Raw genomic sequence first — 19,486 nt, forward strand, 5'->3', positions numbered from 1 at the left:
GGAGGGAGGGAGGGAGGGAGGGAGGGAGGGAGGGAGGGAGGGAGGGTTCTTAAAGCCAGCCCGGCCGGACACACCGGACAAGTGCACTTATTCCAGAAGCAAAACCACAACCAACAACTTTTTTGGATTTTTTTTATTGATGGCGCCGACCGGACGGCCAATCGCGACTCACTTCCTGTTCCGGATTTAACTTTGTCGTCGGGCGGCAGACAAACGCGTCGCCTTACGTCGCGTCGATATGTTGTACATATATACAGATATGAAATATATATTATATATAGTTCTATTAACATGCATCATCCTCGCCGCCCTGGAAGACAACTTTTTGTTTTAATAACAAAACAAATGCGCACGCACACACAGTTTGTAAATACACTGTAAATAGTGTCAGACTTTTTAAGATCCAAGCGTGGTGTTGTGTTAGTAGTTAACTTAGTGTTTAAAAAAAAAAACAAGCAAAGAAAGAGAGACACGAAACATTTATTACAGTTTTTACCAAAGGGACTTGATCGTACAAATGTGCTGTTTTTGTCAGACCTTCCATCGGGGACCCCCCCCCCTCTCTCTCTCTCTTTGTGTGTTCTTTTATGTCTTCTTTTTAATTTAGGTATTTTCAAAAAAACATGGAAAATGTAGAAATATATCCAGGTGTTTCTGTTTTTATAAATGATATCTATATTTTCTTCTCAATTCACCTGAAAAAAACAAAAGCAAGAAAAGCACTGCGACCACCCAACCCCGCCCGCCCGCCCGCCTTTCACCCTGGATAGATTTCTGCTTGCTTCCGCCCCCCCGCCGCCTCCCTGTCGTATTTTTGATATTGGAAAAGTTACGCGAGCATGTCTTTCGTCCGTTTATTTAGACTTATTTAAAGTAATAATAAAACCACATTTGTAGCCTACAATTCTTCAATGTCTGTGGACTTTTATTCCTGTCTTGGCCTTTTTTTCTTTGGCTTGTTCTTTCACATTATTGCTTTTACTTGATCTTGTGTTGAAGGTGCAAAATTCCTTGACTATTATGAAGCTTTGTTCACGACAACTGCTCTATGAAAGCAACAATAGATGTCAGCAGTTGACGTCATCACTTTTTGATGGCGTTTTTATTTTTATAATGGTGGTTGTTCCGTTCTTATCCAGCAGAGGGCGCCGTTTCTCTGTCTCCTCCTTTACAACGTGTTCCTATTCCTCCCTGTCTTCTAAGCTTCATGCGTCGCATTGCTATTGGTAAAATTGTTATACTGTACCGAAGTTCTTGTTGTTTTAAATGTCTTCCTAAAAATATCTTCTTCGGGTGTCCATCATAAAAACCTCTGCAGGTGTTGGTTAAGTACATCTTAAAAGGTAATTCCTCTGGGATGTTGGAAGCACAAAGCATGCTAGCTGATTCAACGTGACAGCTACACACACACGGCAGAATGTGACCTTTCTCTTCTTGCGTGCTGTCGCTGTCATTAGAATCCGAGCAAGACCAGAACCATATTCCGTGAGGGTTTTTTTTGAGGACAAGCGTCTGATCATAAAAACACATTTTATTTTATTTTTTTCTGTAAATAATTCACAGTAGAGAGCAACCTCTTTTTTGCAGTTCAATCCTTTTTGGCCTTTTCTGTTTCCTTACATCAAAGCCCGAGTCTATGACCCACCGTGGCCCCCCCTGTTCCATGCCCTCCTCAAAAGATGGCAAGAGCTGGGGCGGCGGGGCCCCCTTTGCCCTGCACCACAAAACAAAAGAATGCCCTCATTGAGCCGCTGCCATCCCGACGGCGGGCTCATGCTTCAATTGACTCTGCGGCGGGCGGCGCGCCTCAGGGCGCCTTTCCGAGCCCCCGGCCTCTTTGCTTCCCACAGGCGCGGCGGCGGCGGTGCACCGAGGAAGAAAATCATTCCGTGTGGGGATAAGCGGGTGAAACGTCAGTGACGGAAGCCATTTGTCCAGAGGGCCGAGGGGACCCCCGAGTGGCGGCCAAAGCTCTGAAAAGAAAAAGTTGGCAGCCAAAGGGACACATTTGCTCTTGAGCTTTTGTGGGGTGCACCTGCGGGCGGGGGTACGTTCCCCCCCCCCAATAAAAGAATCATTTATTAGGAGGCAGGCTTCTAAAAGCGGTCGGGAACTATTTGTCCAGAAGCCCACTCGGTGGTCCAACCTGGGTGAGAAGAGCTTTGATGCTAAGCTAATCAGCGGCACAAAGGCTCAGACATGTTTTCCGTGTGTGTATTTTCCATCCATATTTTATTGTTTCTTGTGGTTGTTAACAAAGAGAGCTAGAGCGTTACTATTTGTGTGGAGAAGTGCAACTTAGCATGTTAGCATTTAATCTGTGGTCCCGTGTGAGTCTTCCGCCGTATTCCGCCGCTTCATTCCCGCACGTAAATGCGAGTGCACAACACGTCGTCGGCCCCGAAAACCTGTCAAAATATAGAAACACATGAAATTGACATTTTGGAGAAAAAAAAAGGGCCTGTGTACCATCAGCACAAATCTTTGCTAGTTTTTTCTTATTGAGCGGCTTTCATTGTGGACCAATCAGAAGCGAGATGCAAATTGTATGCAAATGTGGCCCACTTTGTGTGCTCACACAATCGGCTAGTTGTTAGTAAGGCTTCCTAAGCTGCAGCCCCATTTTTTCTCTTCACCCATTGTTTTCTGGGAGGATCATTTTCCCAAAAATCTTTTTGTCATATATATTTTATATATATTTATTTTGCAAGAATTATTTTGGTTTTTTTGTCACATTTTTTTCAACCAAAATATTTCTTTTCTTTTTTTTAAATTATTATTATCTTATTATTATTTGTACTGTTGCTGTGTGAAGAGAGCTCGGGTGGGAAGATAACCTTCAATGCTTGTCAGATTTGGCTGGGATGAGAAGAGGTGAAATAATCGATGTCTGTCAGAGCGAAATTATTTGGCTTCCCTTGAGGAGGTTTGGTTGGCACATTTTTGCTTTTATAACTCAGAGGTGATGAGCACCAAGGATGCTTCCCCTAACTAAAAAGCCCGCTGCCTTAAAGGTTCATCTCCAAGCATCCGAGAAAACAACAAATCCCAGGGTGGGAACATTTGCAAAATCTTGGAATCATCCCCCAAATGGTCTTCCAAGGATCTTAATGGAACTCCAAACAGGACATGGTTGTCTCTTGTTTTTGAGCTTTCACATCTTTCCAAATGTTGGGCATGTTTTCTTTCCAAGGAGGGGATCTCTTAGGAATCTTTCAGTAAGACCAGAAAATCCAATCTTTTATCCGATGTAGGCAATTAACCTCAACGAATTTCCTTCAAAGGTTTCTTTCACAGCAGATGATTACCAAGGAGGTTGAGGCTACGCAAAATGAATTGCTGTTAACTCACCAGCGTTAGCTCATCGCCGTTGAGTTCTCGGGTCCAGAAGGTTTTTGGTCCGTCCCCGTCTACCAGAGTCTGCTGACAGCTGATCTTAGTATCCGACTCCCAGGTGGCGAGACTCTGTAAGACAAAGCAGGAAGATGGTTGAACTGAAAATAACGACAAAACAACGAAAATCTTTTTTTTTTTTTCGTGCCATCCAGATGTCTGACATCATGGTGAAAAAGTTTGTGGTTTGTTTTTGTAGTCTTTACCGGGACAAGCTAGCTAATTCTACAAGCTTCTCATTTCCTGTCTGCTTACTTTGGGATTTTTTAGAACATATGGCCAAAAGCCTACCGTAATACTTTCTCACAGTTTGTCTATGTTGCCTTATTTTATTCAGTTAACAATTTGAATACTATGAAATACTTCCTCTCTCGGAGCAGACTTGTAACACATAAGGTGTACCACAGGGAAGTATTTTAGGTCCCCTGTTCTTATACAATCTGTGCTGGAACAACCAGGAGTATAATAACATTTTGATAGAATTGATCACGCTTGATATTTGAGATATATTGAAGTGTTGTCCCCCGCATAGAATTCCACGAAGGAGCAAAGTAATCCCGCCTGACTTGCGTGGGAATGCGGAGCCATGAGGTCTCTGCCAAATGTAATTATCTTTTTTTGCAATGCCACACAAAGTGCTTCTTGCTTGCTACCTTTGTATATCCAAAACAGCGGGACAAAAAAAAACAAAAACATGACAAATGAGCTATGACAATGGCTCCTCGGGTCGGTCAGAGACAACACGCAGCTTGGGATGGCAGCACCACGCTGTCTCCAAAATAGGTCACATCTGCCCTCCCTGTCCCAAAACACAGCACTGTGTTTAAAAAAAAACCTCGATGATGGTTCGCAATAGTTGTAGTGCCCCATCAGTATCAGCAGGTGGCGCTGGCTAAATTAGCTTCATTTTCTTACCATGTTGATTTTGGCTAGTGCTATGTTGCATTTGGTTACTCGATTGCCGTGTTGGCCCTTTTAAATGTGAGAATCCTTTTGTTCATTGGTGAGAGGGCGAAAGAAAAAAAAAAATCCAAATTCACTTGAAGAGCTCATCATGATCCGCCCTCGGGGCCTGCAGATAAATTCCCATCCATCTCAAGGATCACGACGCCCTTTGATCCACGCGGACGGACGTGAGGGCGATACCAATAGGAGCTCGCCATCCCTCAAAAGCAGTTAGCGCTCTTCGAGCCTTGAACTCAGAGGACCACAACTTTGTCCGAGCATGAAATAGAAATTGCCTCGTTGTCATTCTTCGGGCGAGTGCATTGGCGTTCTCAAGGTTTTCCTATGCTCACCAATGTGTTGTGAATGACTCAATAGTGCTCACGAGATTGAGGAAAAAAAAAAAGAGTTCAGCCCTCTTGTTTGGCATTTTTATCACGAGGAGGCAAACAAAAAGTCTCAAGAAGCCGTGCTCGAAAAGATACAGAAAGTCTTGGTTCAAGTGGTTTTAAGTGGCCATTTTAGAACCATCTTGTCTGTTTTCACGGCTCCTCCAAAAAGGCCCGACAGCTTTTCTGATGTCTTAAAAAAAAAAAAAAAAATGGAACCCTGACCCCAATCCAAAGCCCGCCACTTAACTCATTCAGCGCCATTCTAGACGTCAAAGATATTCACCTTGCACTTTCTTCCGTCCAACGTCTCCTCGGCAAACTCCTCGCCGATGTGGAAGTTGATCTCGGTGGTGCGCACGCTGGTGGACGTCTTGATGTAGAACTTGTCGCCGTCCTGCCGGATCTCCACGTGGGGGTTGGAAGCGGCCGCCACCGCCACCTTCCTCAGCATGGCGTTCACGCCTGAGGAGGGAACGAGCCCAATGTGAGTCCAAGTAGAACAACTGTATCTTACGTATTTGTCGAGATGTTTGAGGAAGTTGCTATGACAATTTGTGGCCGACGGTTCTCTTTCTGAGGTCAGCACCGGTCCAGGATCATGGCTGTTGGACTATTCTGAAGTTCCCATGACAATATGTTCCCGGTGGTCGCGTGGTTAGGATTCGGCCCGGGTTCGATTCCCAGTCAGGGAAGCGAGTGAAAAGTTCTGAGGAAACTTTCATTGCTGTGTTTGTGTTTGATACTCGTCGTAACGACTTGAAGCTATTGTGCCGACAAACAGCTGCGCCACGAGATCATTCAACTCAACTTGACCGGCCTGTCGTCATAACAACACGTTTGTTGTGGTGCTCCCAGCAAGTGGGCTTCAGTCATCGCCCGACATTTGCTGCGGCCCATCACTCTTCTGCTTGTTGCTAAAAGGTGGGGGGGGTCGCTCGGGTGGATTCCAGTGCAGAGGGAGCCGCCACTTCCCATCAGCATCTTTCTAATGGTGCAGCCACTGGGAGGTTACCCAGGGTGCAATCCGGTCCAGGGAACAAGACGGACACGTTGAGTCAAAGTCAACAGCACGGCGGAGGTCGGCTTGTGGCTCGGGCTTGCTCGGCCGCTTCCGTATTTCTCGCGTTTAAAAACAAATCGGGGAAAAAAGAAGTTTTTATCTGAAAGCCAAATGTCAACAAAAACAAAGGAATCAACAAGCGCCGTTCCAATACTTTTGGAGAGCTGAACAAACGGCTTGTGCCCGACTGGAGGTTCCCAACATTTGGGTTCACCCCCCCCCCCCCCAGTCCCCCACCCATCCCTTCGCCACCGTGGTTCCCCCTCGCCACCGCAACACAAAAAACAATCGAATGACCCACTTAACGTGTCCCACAGCACAGGCGGCACACTGGCCGCTTAAAAGCGTTAAAGGGGCGAAGACGACGCATATGCGTGGCCTACTTAAAAGGCTTCAACGTCAACAATATTCTGCACGTTTGGAATTCGACATCCGTCGGTCTCAGCATCCTCATCATCTGGCCGTCCTTTCCCAGGGATGGGCTTTGCTCCGAACAATGTCGTGTTGTTCCCAAGTCTGCGGTGCATTCCCAAAAGAACAACAGTGTGGCTTTTTTTCTGTGATGGATGTGAGGCTCGTGCAGCCATGTGGGAACGGAGGAAGAGGAAGGCGGCCGACTCACCCAAAGCTTTGAGAAGTTCGTCGAAATTCTCGCTCCTCTTCATCTTCCAGGTGCCGGCGAAGTTGGCCATGTCTGCTGAGTGAGGCGCAGTGAATGCCAGGGAGAACCTCTTCCATTCATACTGCCTTGCCCTCGCTCTCTCTCTTTCTCGCTCACTCTCTCTCCTCCCCTGTCACTCTTTCTCACCCTCCTCCTCCTCCTCTGCAGGGGCCTGCCTCCACCAAAATATTCCAATCTCAAAAGATCATTGAGGTCAAGTTCTAATTTTCAAGGATGAGAGGACATACAAGGAATAGAAACAATAAAGATGACAAGAAAATCTTACATGGTAGCAACGACAATATGTTAAGTTTGATTGGCTATTGTAGTCTTTTTGTGTTGTGTCAATTTGTGGCTCTCAGTTGCCTGACAATCTACAAATAAATAAATTACTTCAAAAAACCCACACATCAAATCAGTGCTTTGACTTTTAGCAGGGCCTTTTTAACCCAAGCTTAGAGAAGATACTGTCCGCATCTCTGCTCTCAACCTGTACCGCCGATAGGGGCAACAGTGAGTATGTTGACTTATTCGCCAAGCGCCAACAGACACGAAGAAGAAGACGCGGAAGTGGACAGTCTCCCCCTCCTTCGCGTAATGTTGACATGGCGCCTCGCGTGTAATTCAACTTGAGTTCCTACGAATTCATTCAAAACCCTTGAGAGGGGTTTTAAGGTACGTGGCCATTACACTCCCCATTTTAAGTCGAGTACAAGACAACTTCCCGCTTGTGAAGCAACAAGCGGGCTAATATCGTTTCGGAGTTAGCATTAGCATCACAATTGTGAGAAGCTATAGTTGACTTTTTCCTACAGTTTGGCATTCTAAATTCGATCGCTACGTTTTCAGTGTTATTTTTCTTAGGTTGCTGTTGGTAAGCTGGCTGTGCCGCTGCAAAAGAAAAATGAGTACTCAAGTAAGCGAAATTTCATCCAACATTTTCACACTGGTTTCACCCATTTTAAACAAACCCCAGAATGACCAAATGTATCTTTTCATTTCAGTACAGTATGCTTTTTAAACAAGAGCATGGTGAGTACCAGACAGACTCATTGCACTACAGTCAATAGAGCAACAATATGCCTCTAGTTAGTTTCAACAATTATTTTCTTCCCTTTAGCACACGATGATTCAATCTGGACGGCAGCGTGGGGTAAAAGTGAGGCGGACACTTCAGAAACAATTGTCACCGGCTCCCTTGACGATATGGTCAAAGTGTGGAAATGGTGTGTGTTGTGTGTGCATAGCTCGTAGTGATTGGTAACCTTGGCAACAAAGATGTGTTTAGTGCAGTCATCATGATGAAGCCATTTGAAACTGCCCAGCAGATTATTTTCAATCACCTTTTAACATTCTGAACTGTCGGAAGTAAAACGATAACTGACGGGATGAGCTAACGGTCGGGTTACCTACGCAGGTCGGATGAGAAGCTGGAGCTGCAGTGGACGCTGGAGGGACACCAGCTGGGGGTCGTGTCCGTGGACATCAGCCACGATGCCGCCATCGCTGCGTCCAGCTCGCTCGACGCGCACATCCGCCTCTGGGACCTGGACTCCGGCAAACAGATCAAGTCTATGGATGCGGGACCAGGTGAGACCAGTGGAGCATAAACCCATCCGTGAGGAACACCACTCACTCGTCCCTGTCCGCTTGATTGCCGAATTCGTAACTCTAGTGGACGCCTGGACGGTGGCCTTCTCGCCGGACTCCAAACACATCGCCACAGGAAGCCACCTTGGCAAAGTCAACATTTTCGGTGTGGAAAGCGGCAAGAAGGAATATTCTCTGGACACCCGAGGGAAATTCATCCTGAGCATCGCTTACGTAAGTAAGGCAAATGCGACATGATGTCTTTTCATTTGAAGTGTTGTGATTTTGTTTTTGTATGGCTCCATCTCAGAGCCCAGATGGTAAATATTTGGCGAGCGGGGCCATCGACGGCATCATCAACATCTTTGACATCGCCACGGGAAAGCTCCTCCATACGCTTGAAGGTGGGCTCAGGTTGAATGACCTCGGGGAGCACATAAAATGCTAAAATGGGGCTTCCTTCCTCTTCCTTTAGGGCACGCCATGCCCATCCGTTCCCTCACCTTCTCTCCGGACTCCCAGCTGCTTGTCACGGCATCTGACGACGGCTACATCAAGATTTACGACGTGTAGGTCTTTGGCATTTTTTGCGATGATTCCCTGGAAAGTACTTTTCCAAAAAGATTTTTTCTTTTTCTAGACAACACGCCAATCTGGCAGGCACGCTGAGCGGACACGGATCCTGGGTGCTCAACGTGGCCTTCTCTCCGGACAACACGCACTTTGTCTCCAGGTAACGTTTCATCTTCAGCAAGCTAAAGCCGAGTTTGAAAACACGTTGAAACGATAATTCCCTCAGTTGACTTTCCCGCTTTTTCCTCTGCTGCATCTCTAACTTCAGCTCCTCAGACAAGAGCGTGAAAGTTTGGGACGCCACTTCCAGAGCGTGCATCAACACCTTTTTCGACCACCAAGACCAGGTAAGTCACTATTTTGGTTTCTTTCCATGACATATTTCTTATGAAATTGAGAGTTGCATAATTGCACTTTCCTCAGGTGTGGACTGTCAAGTACAACAGCAACGGCTCCAAGATTATCTCGGCCGGAGACGATCGAGCCATCCATATTTACGACTGTCCCATGTGAGGCGGGAAAGACTCATTTTGTGTGAATGATTTTGTACTGCCTCGGGACACTACAATAAATGTTTTTTTAAATAAACCTCTGTGGTTCATTGAGTACTTATTTTGATGATTTTTTTTTCTTCAGCTGGACCGCTCAGCTGTTTTTTATTGGTAGAGATTAAAACAAAATGTTACTAAACAGATTACAAATACTAGCTTCATACGGGAGAGTGTGCCGTCTGCTGGTGACATGTGGTACTGCACCCACTTCACTCATTTCTACAGTACCAAACATGCAGGACTTCTTATTTCAACCATGGGTGGTGCATATTTTATTTGGATATTCTGAGTAGCTGGCATGTTTTATCGTTTAGTTTGTCATTTTTAGTTCTTGGATTTGTCAATTATCAGGAAAAAGCCGCTGATTCCAATGTGTTGTCAATCATCATCATAATAGTTAATACTTATTCAATGAAATAAAGCTACAACAACTGGACGCCATCCCTTCCGCGCTCCGGTGTCGTGTTGTTGCAATGACTTCATTCGACGAGCTTGAGGGCGTCAGTGAGCCAGCTAGCCTGTGCCTGAGCCTGAGCCTCAGCCTCCCCCCACTTCTCTCTCAGGGAAAGGCTCCTTGAAAGAGAGCAAGCGAACTCGCCTCCAATTGTCTCAGTCCAACGTCATGGAAAGACTTACTTTGTGTCGAGGCTGTGAGCAAATTGAGCCACAGAAACAAGACCGGCTCTTGTGATTTTGCAAAGGATCGAGCGAAGATGCGCAGGAACCTGCTTACGGCACTCACGGAGCAACTTTGGAGCTGAGGTGAAGGAAGGAAGGAAGGACGGAAATGTGGAGCTTCCGCCTCACAATGTACACGGACACCATCGCTCTCAACCCAAGTGCACTTTTTCTTTGGAATTATTTGCATCCGTTTTCAGGATCCGTAATGTGACCAAAGTAGGGGGGAAATAACAAGCGGGCCCGGACCAGATATTTTTTGGGGGATTATTCAAACCAAAGTTTCGTTCCCGGAGCTGGTTGGTGAAACCGGTTTCTTAACTGACTTGTTCATGACAGGGGAGTAGAAATCTGTGCATTAAGTTTAAATGCACGCATATGACTTGCATGACTTCAACTAACGAGTGCATGCATCGATGGGCTTGTAGTATTCTGATGAGCGTTCAAGTTCAAGGAATAAGTCGAGTCAACAGCTTTTGACTGACAGTGCCGTTGCACACCTGATCCGTGTCATGTGAGATGAGTTGAAATATTCATTCAAGTGTCCTAGATGTTTCCAATACAGCTGCTAGAAACCATGTCTGTGTAGGTTCTTTGCCATTCTTCTTTTTGTGACTGATCAATCCGGACGGACAAAGTCAAGATGTCGGTGAAAGCCAAAGCCCTTTACACGTTCCAAAGTGAAAACAAAGAGGAGATTAGCATCCAGGAGAACGAGGAACTGATCATCTTTGACGAGAACTCCGTGGACGGATGGTTCCAGGGGGAGAACAGCCGAGGGGAGCGGGGTCTCTTCCCGGCGTCCTACGTGGAAGTCATTCGCACGCGTTCCAACTCCAACGTGACCGACTGCTCCATCAGCCCGGCGGGTTCTTTGGGGAACGACTCGTATTATCTCAACTCCAGCGCCAACACCACCCTCAACTCGCAACCCACTTACTACGATATCGACGACGACGACGACTGGGACGACTGGGACGACGGCTCCACCGTGGTGGAGGACGCCGATAGCGGACGGAGCCCCGGGGCCAACGGTCACCCGCGTCAGAGCCTGCCGTCCAACAACCCCAACGTGCACTACCGGGCCAAGCCGCCCATGGAGAGGCAGGACAGCATCTCCAGCGGCAGGAAAGGCAGCATGGTGGGCCGCAATCTCAACCGCTTCTCCAGCTTCGTTCGATCCGGCGTGGAGGCCTTTGTGTTGGGGGACGTGCCCATGATGGCCAAGATCGCCGAATCGTACACCATCGAGATGAACCCCCTGGGGCCCAGATGGAAAGAGAGCCCGCAGCCTTTCTCCTGCTCCATCGAAGACCCCACCAAGCAGACCAAGTTCAAAGGCATCAAGACGTACATCTCGTACCGCGTGACGCCGAGCCACACGGCTCGGCCCGTGTACAGGCGCTACAAGCACTTTGATTGGCTCTACAACCGCTTGTTGCACAAGTTCACCGTCATCTCCGTGCCTCACCTGCCGGAGAAGCAGGCCACGGGGCGCTTCGAGGAGGACTTCATCGAGAAGCGCAAGCGGCGGCTGATCCTGTGGATGAACCACATGACCAGCCACCCGGTGCTCTCCCAGTACGAAGGCTTCGAGCACTTTCTGATGTGCGCCGACGACAAGCAATGGAAGCTGGGGAAGAGGCGGGCCGAGAAGGACGAGATGGTCGGGGCGCACTTCATGCTCACCCTTCAGATCCCCAACGAGCACCAGGACCTTCAAGACGTGGAAGAACGGGTGGACACCTTCAAGAACTTTGCCAAGAAGATGGACGACAGCGTCTTGCAGCTCACTCACGTGGCCTCGGAGCTGGTTCGCAAGCACCTGGGCGGCTTCAGGAAGGAGTTCCAACGATTGGGCAACTCTTTCCAGTCCGTCAGCCAGTCCTTCACGCTGGACCCTCCGCACAGCTCCGAGGCCCTCAACAACGCCATCTCGCACACCGGCCGCACCTACGAGAACATCGGCGAGCTGTTTGCCGAGCAGCCCAAGTACGACCTCTTTCATATGCTGGACACGCTGTCGCTCTATCAAGGCCTGCTCGCCAACTTCCCAGACATTATTCATCTACAAAAAGGTAATACGCATTCAAAACTTCCCATTTGGGGCAAATCTGGTGTCAAATATAAGGCCCGGGGCGGGGGCCAGATCTGGCCCGCCACACCCACTTAAGTGGCCTGCGATTAGCCCGTCTGTCTCACAATTCTGAGCTTCTGGATTCTTTCGAGTACTCGGCTCCAAGCTATGTGTGAAGTTTGCGTGTCCTCCCCTTACTTTTGGTTTTGGTTTCAAACTTAGCTCCTCACCGACAAACAAAACGGGTCTTGTTGGAATGACAGATGGGCTTGCCCGCCCCTCCCCCGCCAACCGTTTAAATGCGAGGCATTTTACGTGTCAGTCGGCAATAAGCGTCTCCTCGGCTGTCACTCGGGAGCAAAGGCAACGTGCTCCATTTTGAAACTCAACATATGGATCCAATTGGGAGAAACTGCTTAGAAAACATGATGCGTACCAACAATTTTTTATTGACCGAATCATATAAAGGTCACACTTAACATTTTTGGACCAGACCCTGGCGAGATTAGAAAGATTGGCAAGGTGGTGCGTGTGTGCGTGAGCCACGTGTTCTTAGTTTTGGACGTCTCTCGGGAGCGGGAAGCTTCCAGGTTATGTCAGAGCCCAGGCGTGCGTCCGGCACGTTCAGCTCGGCCTTCGGGTTATCTGACTTTTCCGACTCGGTTTCAAACGAGGGCAAAGTTTCCGGTACATTGGAAGGAAACCTGCTACGTTTTGCCGGCCTATTCCAGCAGAAATATCATTTTTTTTCTTCCTGCAGCTCAAAGTCACCCGATTGTTTCTATCAAACGTGTTAATTCCCACGCAACGTGAAAAATGTGTGGAATTTTGACCCATTCTGCTCTCCATCTGCTTCTTCTCATCCATCCTTGTAAAGTGGAGGCAGGGCCAGGATTGGATTGCGAGGGCTAATTGCGCCGCATTGTTCCCGAATGACGGCCCTCGTGAGCTTTTTGTTTGCGCAGATGTGATCGGTGCCGCCGAATCACACTTGCGGCTTTGTCGGAGCGTCTCGTACATTGTGACAACACCTCTGGCGCGGGATGCGGCGTGACGGAAACAAAAAGGAATTCTCAAAAGTTTCGAAAGCACAAAGGAAAATGAAAGGGATCCGTCTCTTGGCAGATTGAGATCTCCCTGTTCCTCATCGAAATGTCAACAGAAACAAAAAACTACCCTGAACTGCCACTTTTGAGGGGGGAAAAAATATTGTATTGCAATTCTAATCACCACCGTTTTAGAACTTGCCTTTGCATTTTTCAAAGAATTGGATGCTATATCCGGATCAGCCACTGTAACCTCACTGGGTTTTGAACAAAACACAAGAGTGCTGAGTGGGCGTCTCCGACTCACCATCAGTTCCCGTCATTAGCGTATCCACGGCGCCAGCAGTGTTTCCCCAAAGCAAATATTTGACAGTACGTCGCTAGAGTGGACCAAGCCCAAAAAGTCCAATTCCTAATTGTTTTAAGATCCCACACACTGAAGTTATTTACAGCGACGACTATTCGGAATGGTACCTAAAGTTTTGCTCGTAAAAACGTCAGCGCCGTGTCTCGTAGCGTGGATTCGATTATTTCATAAACGTAACGAGCAGTAAAACAAAAAAAGCAGCATGTTGTTGGTGGGATGGGGGAATTTGAGCTTTCCTGTGTTATTTTTATTGTTGTGCTTATTCCACTTTGGCGAGCAAATGTTTTTTTGTACTGGGCCGGTTTGCTTGCTCATAAATCTGGGCCTCGCACGATTTGTCCGTCCGTTCGTCTACAAGCTGCGACATTCCTGCGCATGTTGGCCCACTGCGTTGCTGATTCACACCAACGGAGACCACAGATGTCTCCCAGAACTCCCCCCCCCCTCCCTCCACATACTCTCGGGGCACCAGAGTGCAAAAGAAGAAAGCCTTCATGGCTTTTGTCAGACCAATGTTAGCGTATACAATCCCGGCCGTTGTCCAAATCGAAGTCTCGTCATTGTGACGCAAACAGTGTCTCTATTGTCGTCGTCTCTCGTTTGATTCCGATCCAGCGCCACGAGAGCTGCGCTTCTCCAAAAACGACACCGAAAATGTCTTGTTGTCGTCGAATGGCGTCGGCTGCCGCTAGCTCGTTAGCGTGTGGAAATGTGACGGAAAATTTGCTGTCAGTTGACTCTAGCATTGAAACCTTTGTGGGATTGCGCTGGATCCAAGGAGCACACCTGTGAGTTCTTTTTTGTGACACAAGGAGCCATGTTTGCAATGGCGTGGCCTGTTTGGCTAAGAGACATTAAAAGGAAGTGAGTCACGCCATCCCTGTGGGCGACAAAACATTCAGTTAAAAACCACAATGCAGTCTGGGGAAAATAATGTCTATTAAAGACTCTTTTTTTACGTTTTGGATTGCAATATGTCTTTGAACACAAGCAATAACAACACCTGAAATACTCACAGGCATGAATTCTTTATCCTCCGCGATAAGCGGGAAAATTAACCTGGAAAATGTACCTGGTCGCCACCAAATTTGACTACCGGTAGTTGTTGTTGTTTATTTTAGAATTTCTTGGCGGGGTAGTTCACAGGCTGTTTCTGACCTCAAGCTCCCCTGTCCTACTTTAAAAGGGAAAATCCAAATAGGTCCAAATTTGGAGCGTGGCGTGTGAACTGGATGAGCTTTTTATTGAGGGAGGCTGGCTGAATTTGCTGATGTCTGTCAAAAAGGCTGGCTGTGTCACGAACACGTGGAAAGGAGCAGCTGAGAGCATCTGTGTTTGTTTATGTTCATCAGTGGCAGCACAGCGCTTTCTTGCCATGTGTAAAGTATAAAATATCTTTCTTGCCTCAGCCCATTCAGCTTTCAGTACAATGGGAGCACATCTTTGTCCCTCCAGGTAAAACCATGCATGTTTTAAAGATGATTTAGAAACTAAAAAGAAAAAAATAGTGCCTAGCTTTATGCTAACCTATCATGTTAAAGGCCATAGACGGGCTAACGGAAATGAGCGAAATGGTTCGAGACACTTGACTGATTTCGGGGACATATAAAAATGAAAAGTGTCGTGATTACTTTTTGGGAACGTGGCTGTGATACTTGCGGTTGCCGTGATGACATCCTCCAGATGAGTCGTCTCCAACCGTGTCGATGCTTGTCAGCGACTCTAATATGACATTCAAATGACGCAAGTTTGTCCGCTTCGCCAACATTTGGGAGGTCAGCTTTGCAAATCCCGTCCGGACGGCCGCTGGAAATCTCCAACAATTTCCCTCAACTGAATTCAACTTTTGATTAGTGGCATATTTTTTCATGCTTTGCCAAACATGACCCAAGGACAGATTTTGTAGCAGCTGTAATGACTTGTACTTCCCTTTGAGATCAGCGCTGAGATGAGAGAAGCTCTTTTTGTTTTCCTTTCTGGGCTTGTCCGGGGAGAGGGGGGAGCAAAAGAATCACAACTATTTTGGGTCAGTGTTCCGTAACAGCGCCTTGGATTTCAAAGATAAATTGTGCAACAATTGTTGCTGCAAACATTTTAGTGACAGTGCTAAGGCCTGTTTTGGCTGGAGCTCTTCTCCATCATACAGTTGTCACCTCACATTTGTGCGAAGTGGATGCTTGAAAACAGGGAAAGCAAATCTCCCAGAATGCCCTCTGAGGCTTGTGGGAAAAGAACGTTGAGCAGACGCCAGAGTTCAGCCGCCCGCAGGATTGTAGCCACAGTTAATCTGCGCGTCCTCATTCTTCTCCTTCTCGTCCCGCCGCGCATGCGTAGCCGTGCCAGTCCGTAAAGAGCTTGGCCGCTGTTTAGACAAGCGGGCTGAACCCCCTCCAGGTTTTGCTAATCCCTCGCAGACTATCTCGCCGCCATGAAGCTGTCGCACCACTGCCACTAAACAACCAGTCAGCGAGCAGGTGACCTTCTCTCAAAGCAAAAGTGGGACTGTCTCGTCGCAGCGAGAAGTTTTTTCACCAAGCAAAGATACAAGAAAATAAGTTCAAACCGAGTGTTTTTCTCGTCGGTCAATTTTCCACTTCCAATTAGCGCTGTGGTGAACTTGAAAAACCTCTGTGTGTTAAAAAGCGTCCAAAAATGACAGTGGAGGAGAGCGAGGCCCTCCTGCTGTTTACTTCTTGGTAGGGAGACGCATTTTATCCACAAAGAGATTGAAAGTAAAAACCAACCAAAACAAACTGAATTTGAACAACAAAAGGAGATCAAAACGCTGACACAGCCAGTCCTTGAAGTGAGTAGCCATGCTATATGCTAAATGCTACATGCTATGTGGTGATGCACATCCTCCTCTCATGTGGAAAAAGGAGCGCCTGAATGTAGGTCATCACCACCGTCTCCTCTCTCTGTGCTTTCCCACACGCTTGCCAGGAATTCCGCTCAAATTCCGGGCCCCAACGTCGACTCGAGATGTCGTTACCCCGGCGACCGCGGGCATGTCCCAGCTCGCCAAAGACATCAACCATGTGAAAATTTGAAATATTCAGGTTTTTTTTTTTAATGTGCGTGTGTGTTCAGACTGTGGAACAATCAGATAAATGGTGCCCGTGGAAAAGTGACGTCATTGACGTCTGGGCCAGCATGGTTCCAACTTGCCCTCAGACGTTTGCTATGTAGCGAGACAAAAAAGTAGCTAGTGCTTGGTCCCCCCCTTGCTCCACTCATTCACAACAGTCAATTGTACACAACAATGTATGCTGAATTTTGCGCAGTTGCCCTGAGCAACAAAAATAGAAGACATTTTATTATTTATTATTAGTGGTAAAGTGTATTGTTATTTAATTTTTTATTTTGTGTTTTTTTGTTTTCTTTCGGCTGGACTGAGGAACAATAATATTATTTATTATTTCTTTATTATGTGCTAAACTGTATTGTTATTTTGTTGATATGACTGTTTTGGTTTCAGGTGCCTTTGCCAAGGTGAAGGAGAGCCAGCGAATGACGGACGAGGGCAAGATGGACCAGGACGAGGCGGACGGCATCCGTAAGCGCTGCCGGACGGTGGGCTTCGCTCTGCAGGCCGAGATGGGCCACTTCCACCGGCAGCGGGAGGTGGACTTCAAGGACATGATGCAGGCGTATCTCAAGGAGCAGATCGCCTTCTACCAGCGCGTGGTGCAGCAACTGGAGCGTACGCTGCGCATGTACGACTGTCTCTAAGGACGACGCGCGCCAAACGTCACGACGCTCCCGACTCCAAACTGATCACTTCGCGGACAACGGCGTCGCAGCGTTTTGTTTATTGGACATAATTTAAGGTAGGACGGAACGTGTAGGTTTTACATTTCTTAGCCATTCCTTGACACTAAAGCCATCAAACGGGTTCAGTCCCCTTCTCAGCATCACTTCGGTTTGACAGTGAGCATCCAAATGTTGCTGAAGTGCCTTAAAGTCACATGTCCACCAAGTTCAGAACGGTTAGGGAAAAAAAAAAAAATCGATGGATTTTGAAGATCACATCACTGTGGTTAGCAACCGGAGGGTAAATTACCCCAAATTATTTTTGTTACAATTTTTAACCACACACATGAAATCATGCTAACTGTTGAACTGAACCAAAGCGCACCGTGTAGCCGAAACGTACGTTAGAGATTAGTCAGTTGTATTATGTCGCAAAGTAGGCGATACCACGTTTTGCTAGCAGGCCAGACCAGCCTTATTTTTAGCTATGTAGTACTCGCGGAGTCTGCCGATACCAGACACCGATACTTAAGGAAAAGAAAATCTGACATTGCAGTAAGTCCTCCTCGGCTGCAGTTGGCGCTACACAGCAGCGCTCCGACACATCGGCAAATCATCTTTAGTGCCCGAAAGAGGTTTTGATTACAATACTTTGTCATTGTGTTAAATGAAATTTTGAGGTATCGCTACTCGATATCAGTGAGTACTCGAAGAATGAAAACCCGTGCTGGTAATGGTCTGAAAGAAATGAGGTCTCAAACATTCCTAGTGCAATTTTTGTCATAACGGGGCTGTCCATGGACTAATTTAACAATTTTTGCAATGCTAGCAGGAAATAAACAAAAGCTGAATTTTTGAGGGAGTCTAAGCAAGAACTTTTTTTTAATGATGTGACCAAAAGTGTCACTTTTTGTACGATTAAAAAAAAACGAATTGACTTTTTTAAGACGTGAGTGTGTTTGTGTTATTTTACATCCACAATTGTGACGTGTGAATGCTTTTTATGATTCTGACACAAATGAAGATTTTTTTTGTGTCGGATTGACATTCCGCTGTGCTTGTTTTGTTATCATGACATTCCCGAAAGCAGCAACTCAGCTTCCTAAAGTGAACACAGACCTTTGTGGCTTCAAATGTTGCCGTGTGTGTTTTTTTAATACTCTGACCATGTCTGTCTGGCAGTTTCTCCCTCAAGTCCGAATTTTCCGACGTCTTTCTTTCTTTTCTTTTTTTTCTTCAATTGCAGAGCTCATTTCTCTCTCTGCTTTTGTAATTGAATCTGTCCTTGTCTGTGAAGAAAAATGTGCAGTCGGGCTATGAAAAAGGAAGACAAAACATTTTAGTAAATGAAAATTCCCTTTGAAATAAAACGCATAAAAAAATCATGTAGATGTGTTGACCTTCAGAGTTTACAGAATGTGAAAAATGTCATTCAGGGGAAGGGGACATAGAGGCTTTAAATAAAAACTGTAATAATAAAAAAAAGAATGTTGGTCTGATTTTGTCATCTAGCTTCAGCAAGCTTGCTATCGCTCCAAAATTCACGCCAAAATGTATCATGACAAAAGCAAAATTGAAATAATACATTTGATTTTTTTTTTTTAAAGTAGCAATTGTACTAAATTTAAAAATTTCCATAAAAGTTACTATGTTGAGATGAAATGTATAATTTGACAAAATACAGTTGTAATTTTTCAAGAATAAAGTTTTTGAAGGAATTGATTAGAACAAATTTGTTAGCTGCGTCATCCAGCTGAACATTTGTGAACTGCTGCGAGAAGTTCGATCCATTGCTCCTCCTCAAACTTGTCCAAGCATGCATTTATGGGGACAACAAAAAACTCCCCTTAAAACCTTCCCACTAGACTGGAAGTCTCCAATTTTATGACATATCTTCCTAAAATAAACAATTGTTAAGCAGAATTAAAAAAAAAAATGCTTGTTCAATGTGAGCCTGGAACAAACTGATTGACTTGATTTCCTCCTCAAATCATCCCGTGCACTCGAAGACACCAGACCTTCAATCCCGGCGATGCGTTTCAGGTTCTCGCACTTTGTGGGATGTAACACGAGAAGTGGCAATGACCTCATTTTTAAACCCACACAAGGAAATCTCATCAAGTGGAAAAGGGCAGCGGAGGAAATATCGTAGGGTGGAGGACAAAAAGTTTGATAGTTAGCCAGGCCTTGGTGACCTGAATGAGTTGAATGACGGATGGTATCGCCGCATACCTTTGCACGCTTAAAGTGGTCGGCAGAGTTTGATTGCTCCCTCGTCTGAGCGAGTCCTTCTGAAGGGAAGAAGTGTTGGATTGCGTCTTTGCTGCGAGAGCACCTGCCAAAGCCATCACGGACGGATGGCCTCTGGAGGAAGTTTGTATCAAAACATGAAAATGCGGA

General features: G+C 46.4%; 3 protein-coding genes across 6 annotated transcripts; 2 read left to right on the forward strand and 1 right to left on the reverse strand.

The window, feature by feature from the left end:
* Positions 1-33: 33 nt before the first annotated feature.
* skic8 (SKI8 subunit of superkiller complex) lies at positions 34-9,202 on the forward strand. Of its 2 annotated transcripts, none has more exons than XM_085914601.1 (11): positions 34-7,126; positions 7,301-7,367; positions 7,456-7,483; positions 7,572-7,677; positions 7,869-8,041; positions 8,127-8,275; positions 8,352-8,445; positions 8,517-8,610; positions 8,682-8,774; positions 8,883-8,961; positions 9,038-9,202. In XM_085914601.1, the coding sequence occupies exons 2-11, from the start codon at positions 7,356-7,358 to the stop codon at positions 9,125-9,127; spliced, it is 918 nt and encodes a 305-aa protein (XP_085770727.1). In that variant the 5' UTR covers positions 34-7,126; positions 7,301-7,355; the 3' UTR covers positions 9,128-9,202. The 2 variants fall into 2 exon arrangements, with proteins under 2 accessions (XP_085770727.1, XP_085770728.1); XM_085914602.1 differs by having other exon boundaries at positions 7,316-7,367.
* crabp1a (cellular retinoic acid binding protein 1a) lies at positions 2,219-6,695 on the reverse strand. 3 transcript variants are annotated; one of them, XM_085914607.1, is made up of 5 exons: positions 6,599-6,695; positions 6,413-6,484; positions 5,014-5,192; positions 3,352-3,465; positions 2,219-2,408 (listed from the first exon to the last, which is right to left on the reverse strand). In XM_085914607.1, the coding sequence occupies exons 2-5, from the start codon at positions 6,480-6,482 to the stop codon at positions 2,358-2,360; spliced, it is 414 nt and encodes a 137-aa protein (XP_085770733.1). In that variant the 5' UTR covers positions 6,483-6,484; positions 6,599-6,695; the 3' UTR covers positions 2,219-2,357. The 3 variants fall into 3 exon arrangements, with proteins under 3 accessions (XP_085770733.1, XP_085770732.1, XP_085770734.1); XM_085914606.1 differs by lacking the exon at positions 6,599-6,695 and having other exon boundaries at positions 6,413-6,520; XM_085914608.1 differs by lacking the exons at positions 6,413-6,484; positions 6,599-6,695 and adding an exon at positions 5,280-5,491.
* Positions 9,203-9,612: 410 nt separating the features above from the next.
* snx33 (sorting nexin 33) lies at positions 9,613-18,654 on the forward strand. The gene is made up of 2 exons (XM_085914889.1): positions 9,613-11,921; positions 16,812-18,654. Exons 1-2 carry the CDS (start codon positions 10,487-10,489, stop codon positions 17,063-17,065), a joined length of 1,689 nt encoding a protein of 562 aa, XP_085771015.1. The 5' UTR covers positions 9,613-10,486; the 3' UTR covers positions 17,066-18,654.
* The last annotated feature ends 832 nt before the right edge of the window (positions 18,655-19,486 follow it).

The sequence above is a fragment of the Syngnathus leptorhynchus genome, chromosome 6 (genome assembly GCF_054491065.1).
Source record: "Syngnathus leptorhynchus isolate UIUO chromosome 6, UIUO_Slep, whole genome shotgun sequence".
In the NCBI taxonomy this organism is placed as follows: Eukaryota; Metazoa; Chordata; class Actinopteri; order Syngnathiformes; family Syngnathidae; genus Syngnathus; species Syngnathus leptorhynchus.

Excerpts from the sequence above, each read along its gene's own strand:
- crabp1a (XM_085914607.1), bottom strand. The coding sequence starts at position 6,482 with ATGGCCAACTTCGCCGGCACCTGGAAGATGAAGAGGAGCGAGAATTTC. Across the intron at positions 5,193-6,412 it reads CGAACTTCTCAAAGCTTTGG|GCGTGAACGCCATGCTGAGG; the intron begins GTGAGTCGGCCG and ends TTCCCTCCTCAG. Across the intron at positions 3,466-5,013 it reads TGGACGGAAGAAAGTGCAAG|AGTCTCGCCACCTGGGAGTC; the intron begins GTGAATATCTTT and ends TTTGTCTTACAG.
- skic8 (XM_085914601.1), top strand. Across the intron at positions 7,484-7,571 it reads GCTTTTTAAACAAGAGCATG|CACACGATGATTCAATCTGG; the intron begins GTGAGTACCAGA and ends TCTTCCCTTTAG. Across the intron at positions 8,446-8,516 it reads GCTCCTCCATACGCTTGAAG|GGCACGCCATGCCCATCCGT; the intron begins GTGGGCTCAGGT and ends CTCTTCCTTTAG.
- snx33 (XM_085914889.1), top strand. The coding sequence starts at position 10,487 with ATGTCGGTGAAAGCCAAAGCCCTTTACACGTTCCAAAGTGAAAACAAA. Across the intron at positions 11,922-16,811 it reads CATTATTCATCTACAAAAAG|GTGCCTTTGCCAAGGTGAAG; the intron begins GTAATACGCATT and ends TTTTGGTTTCAG.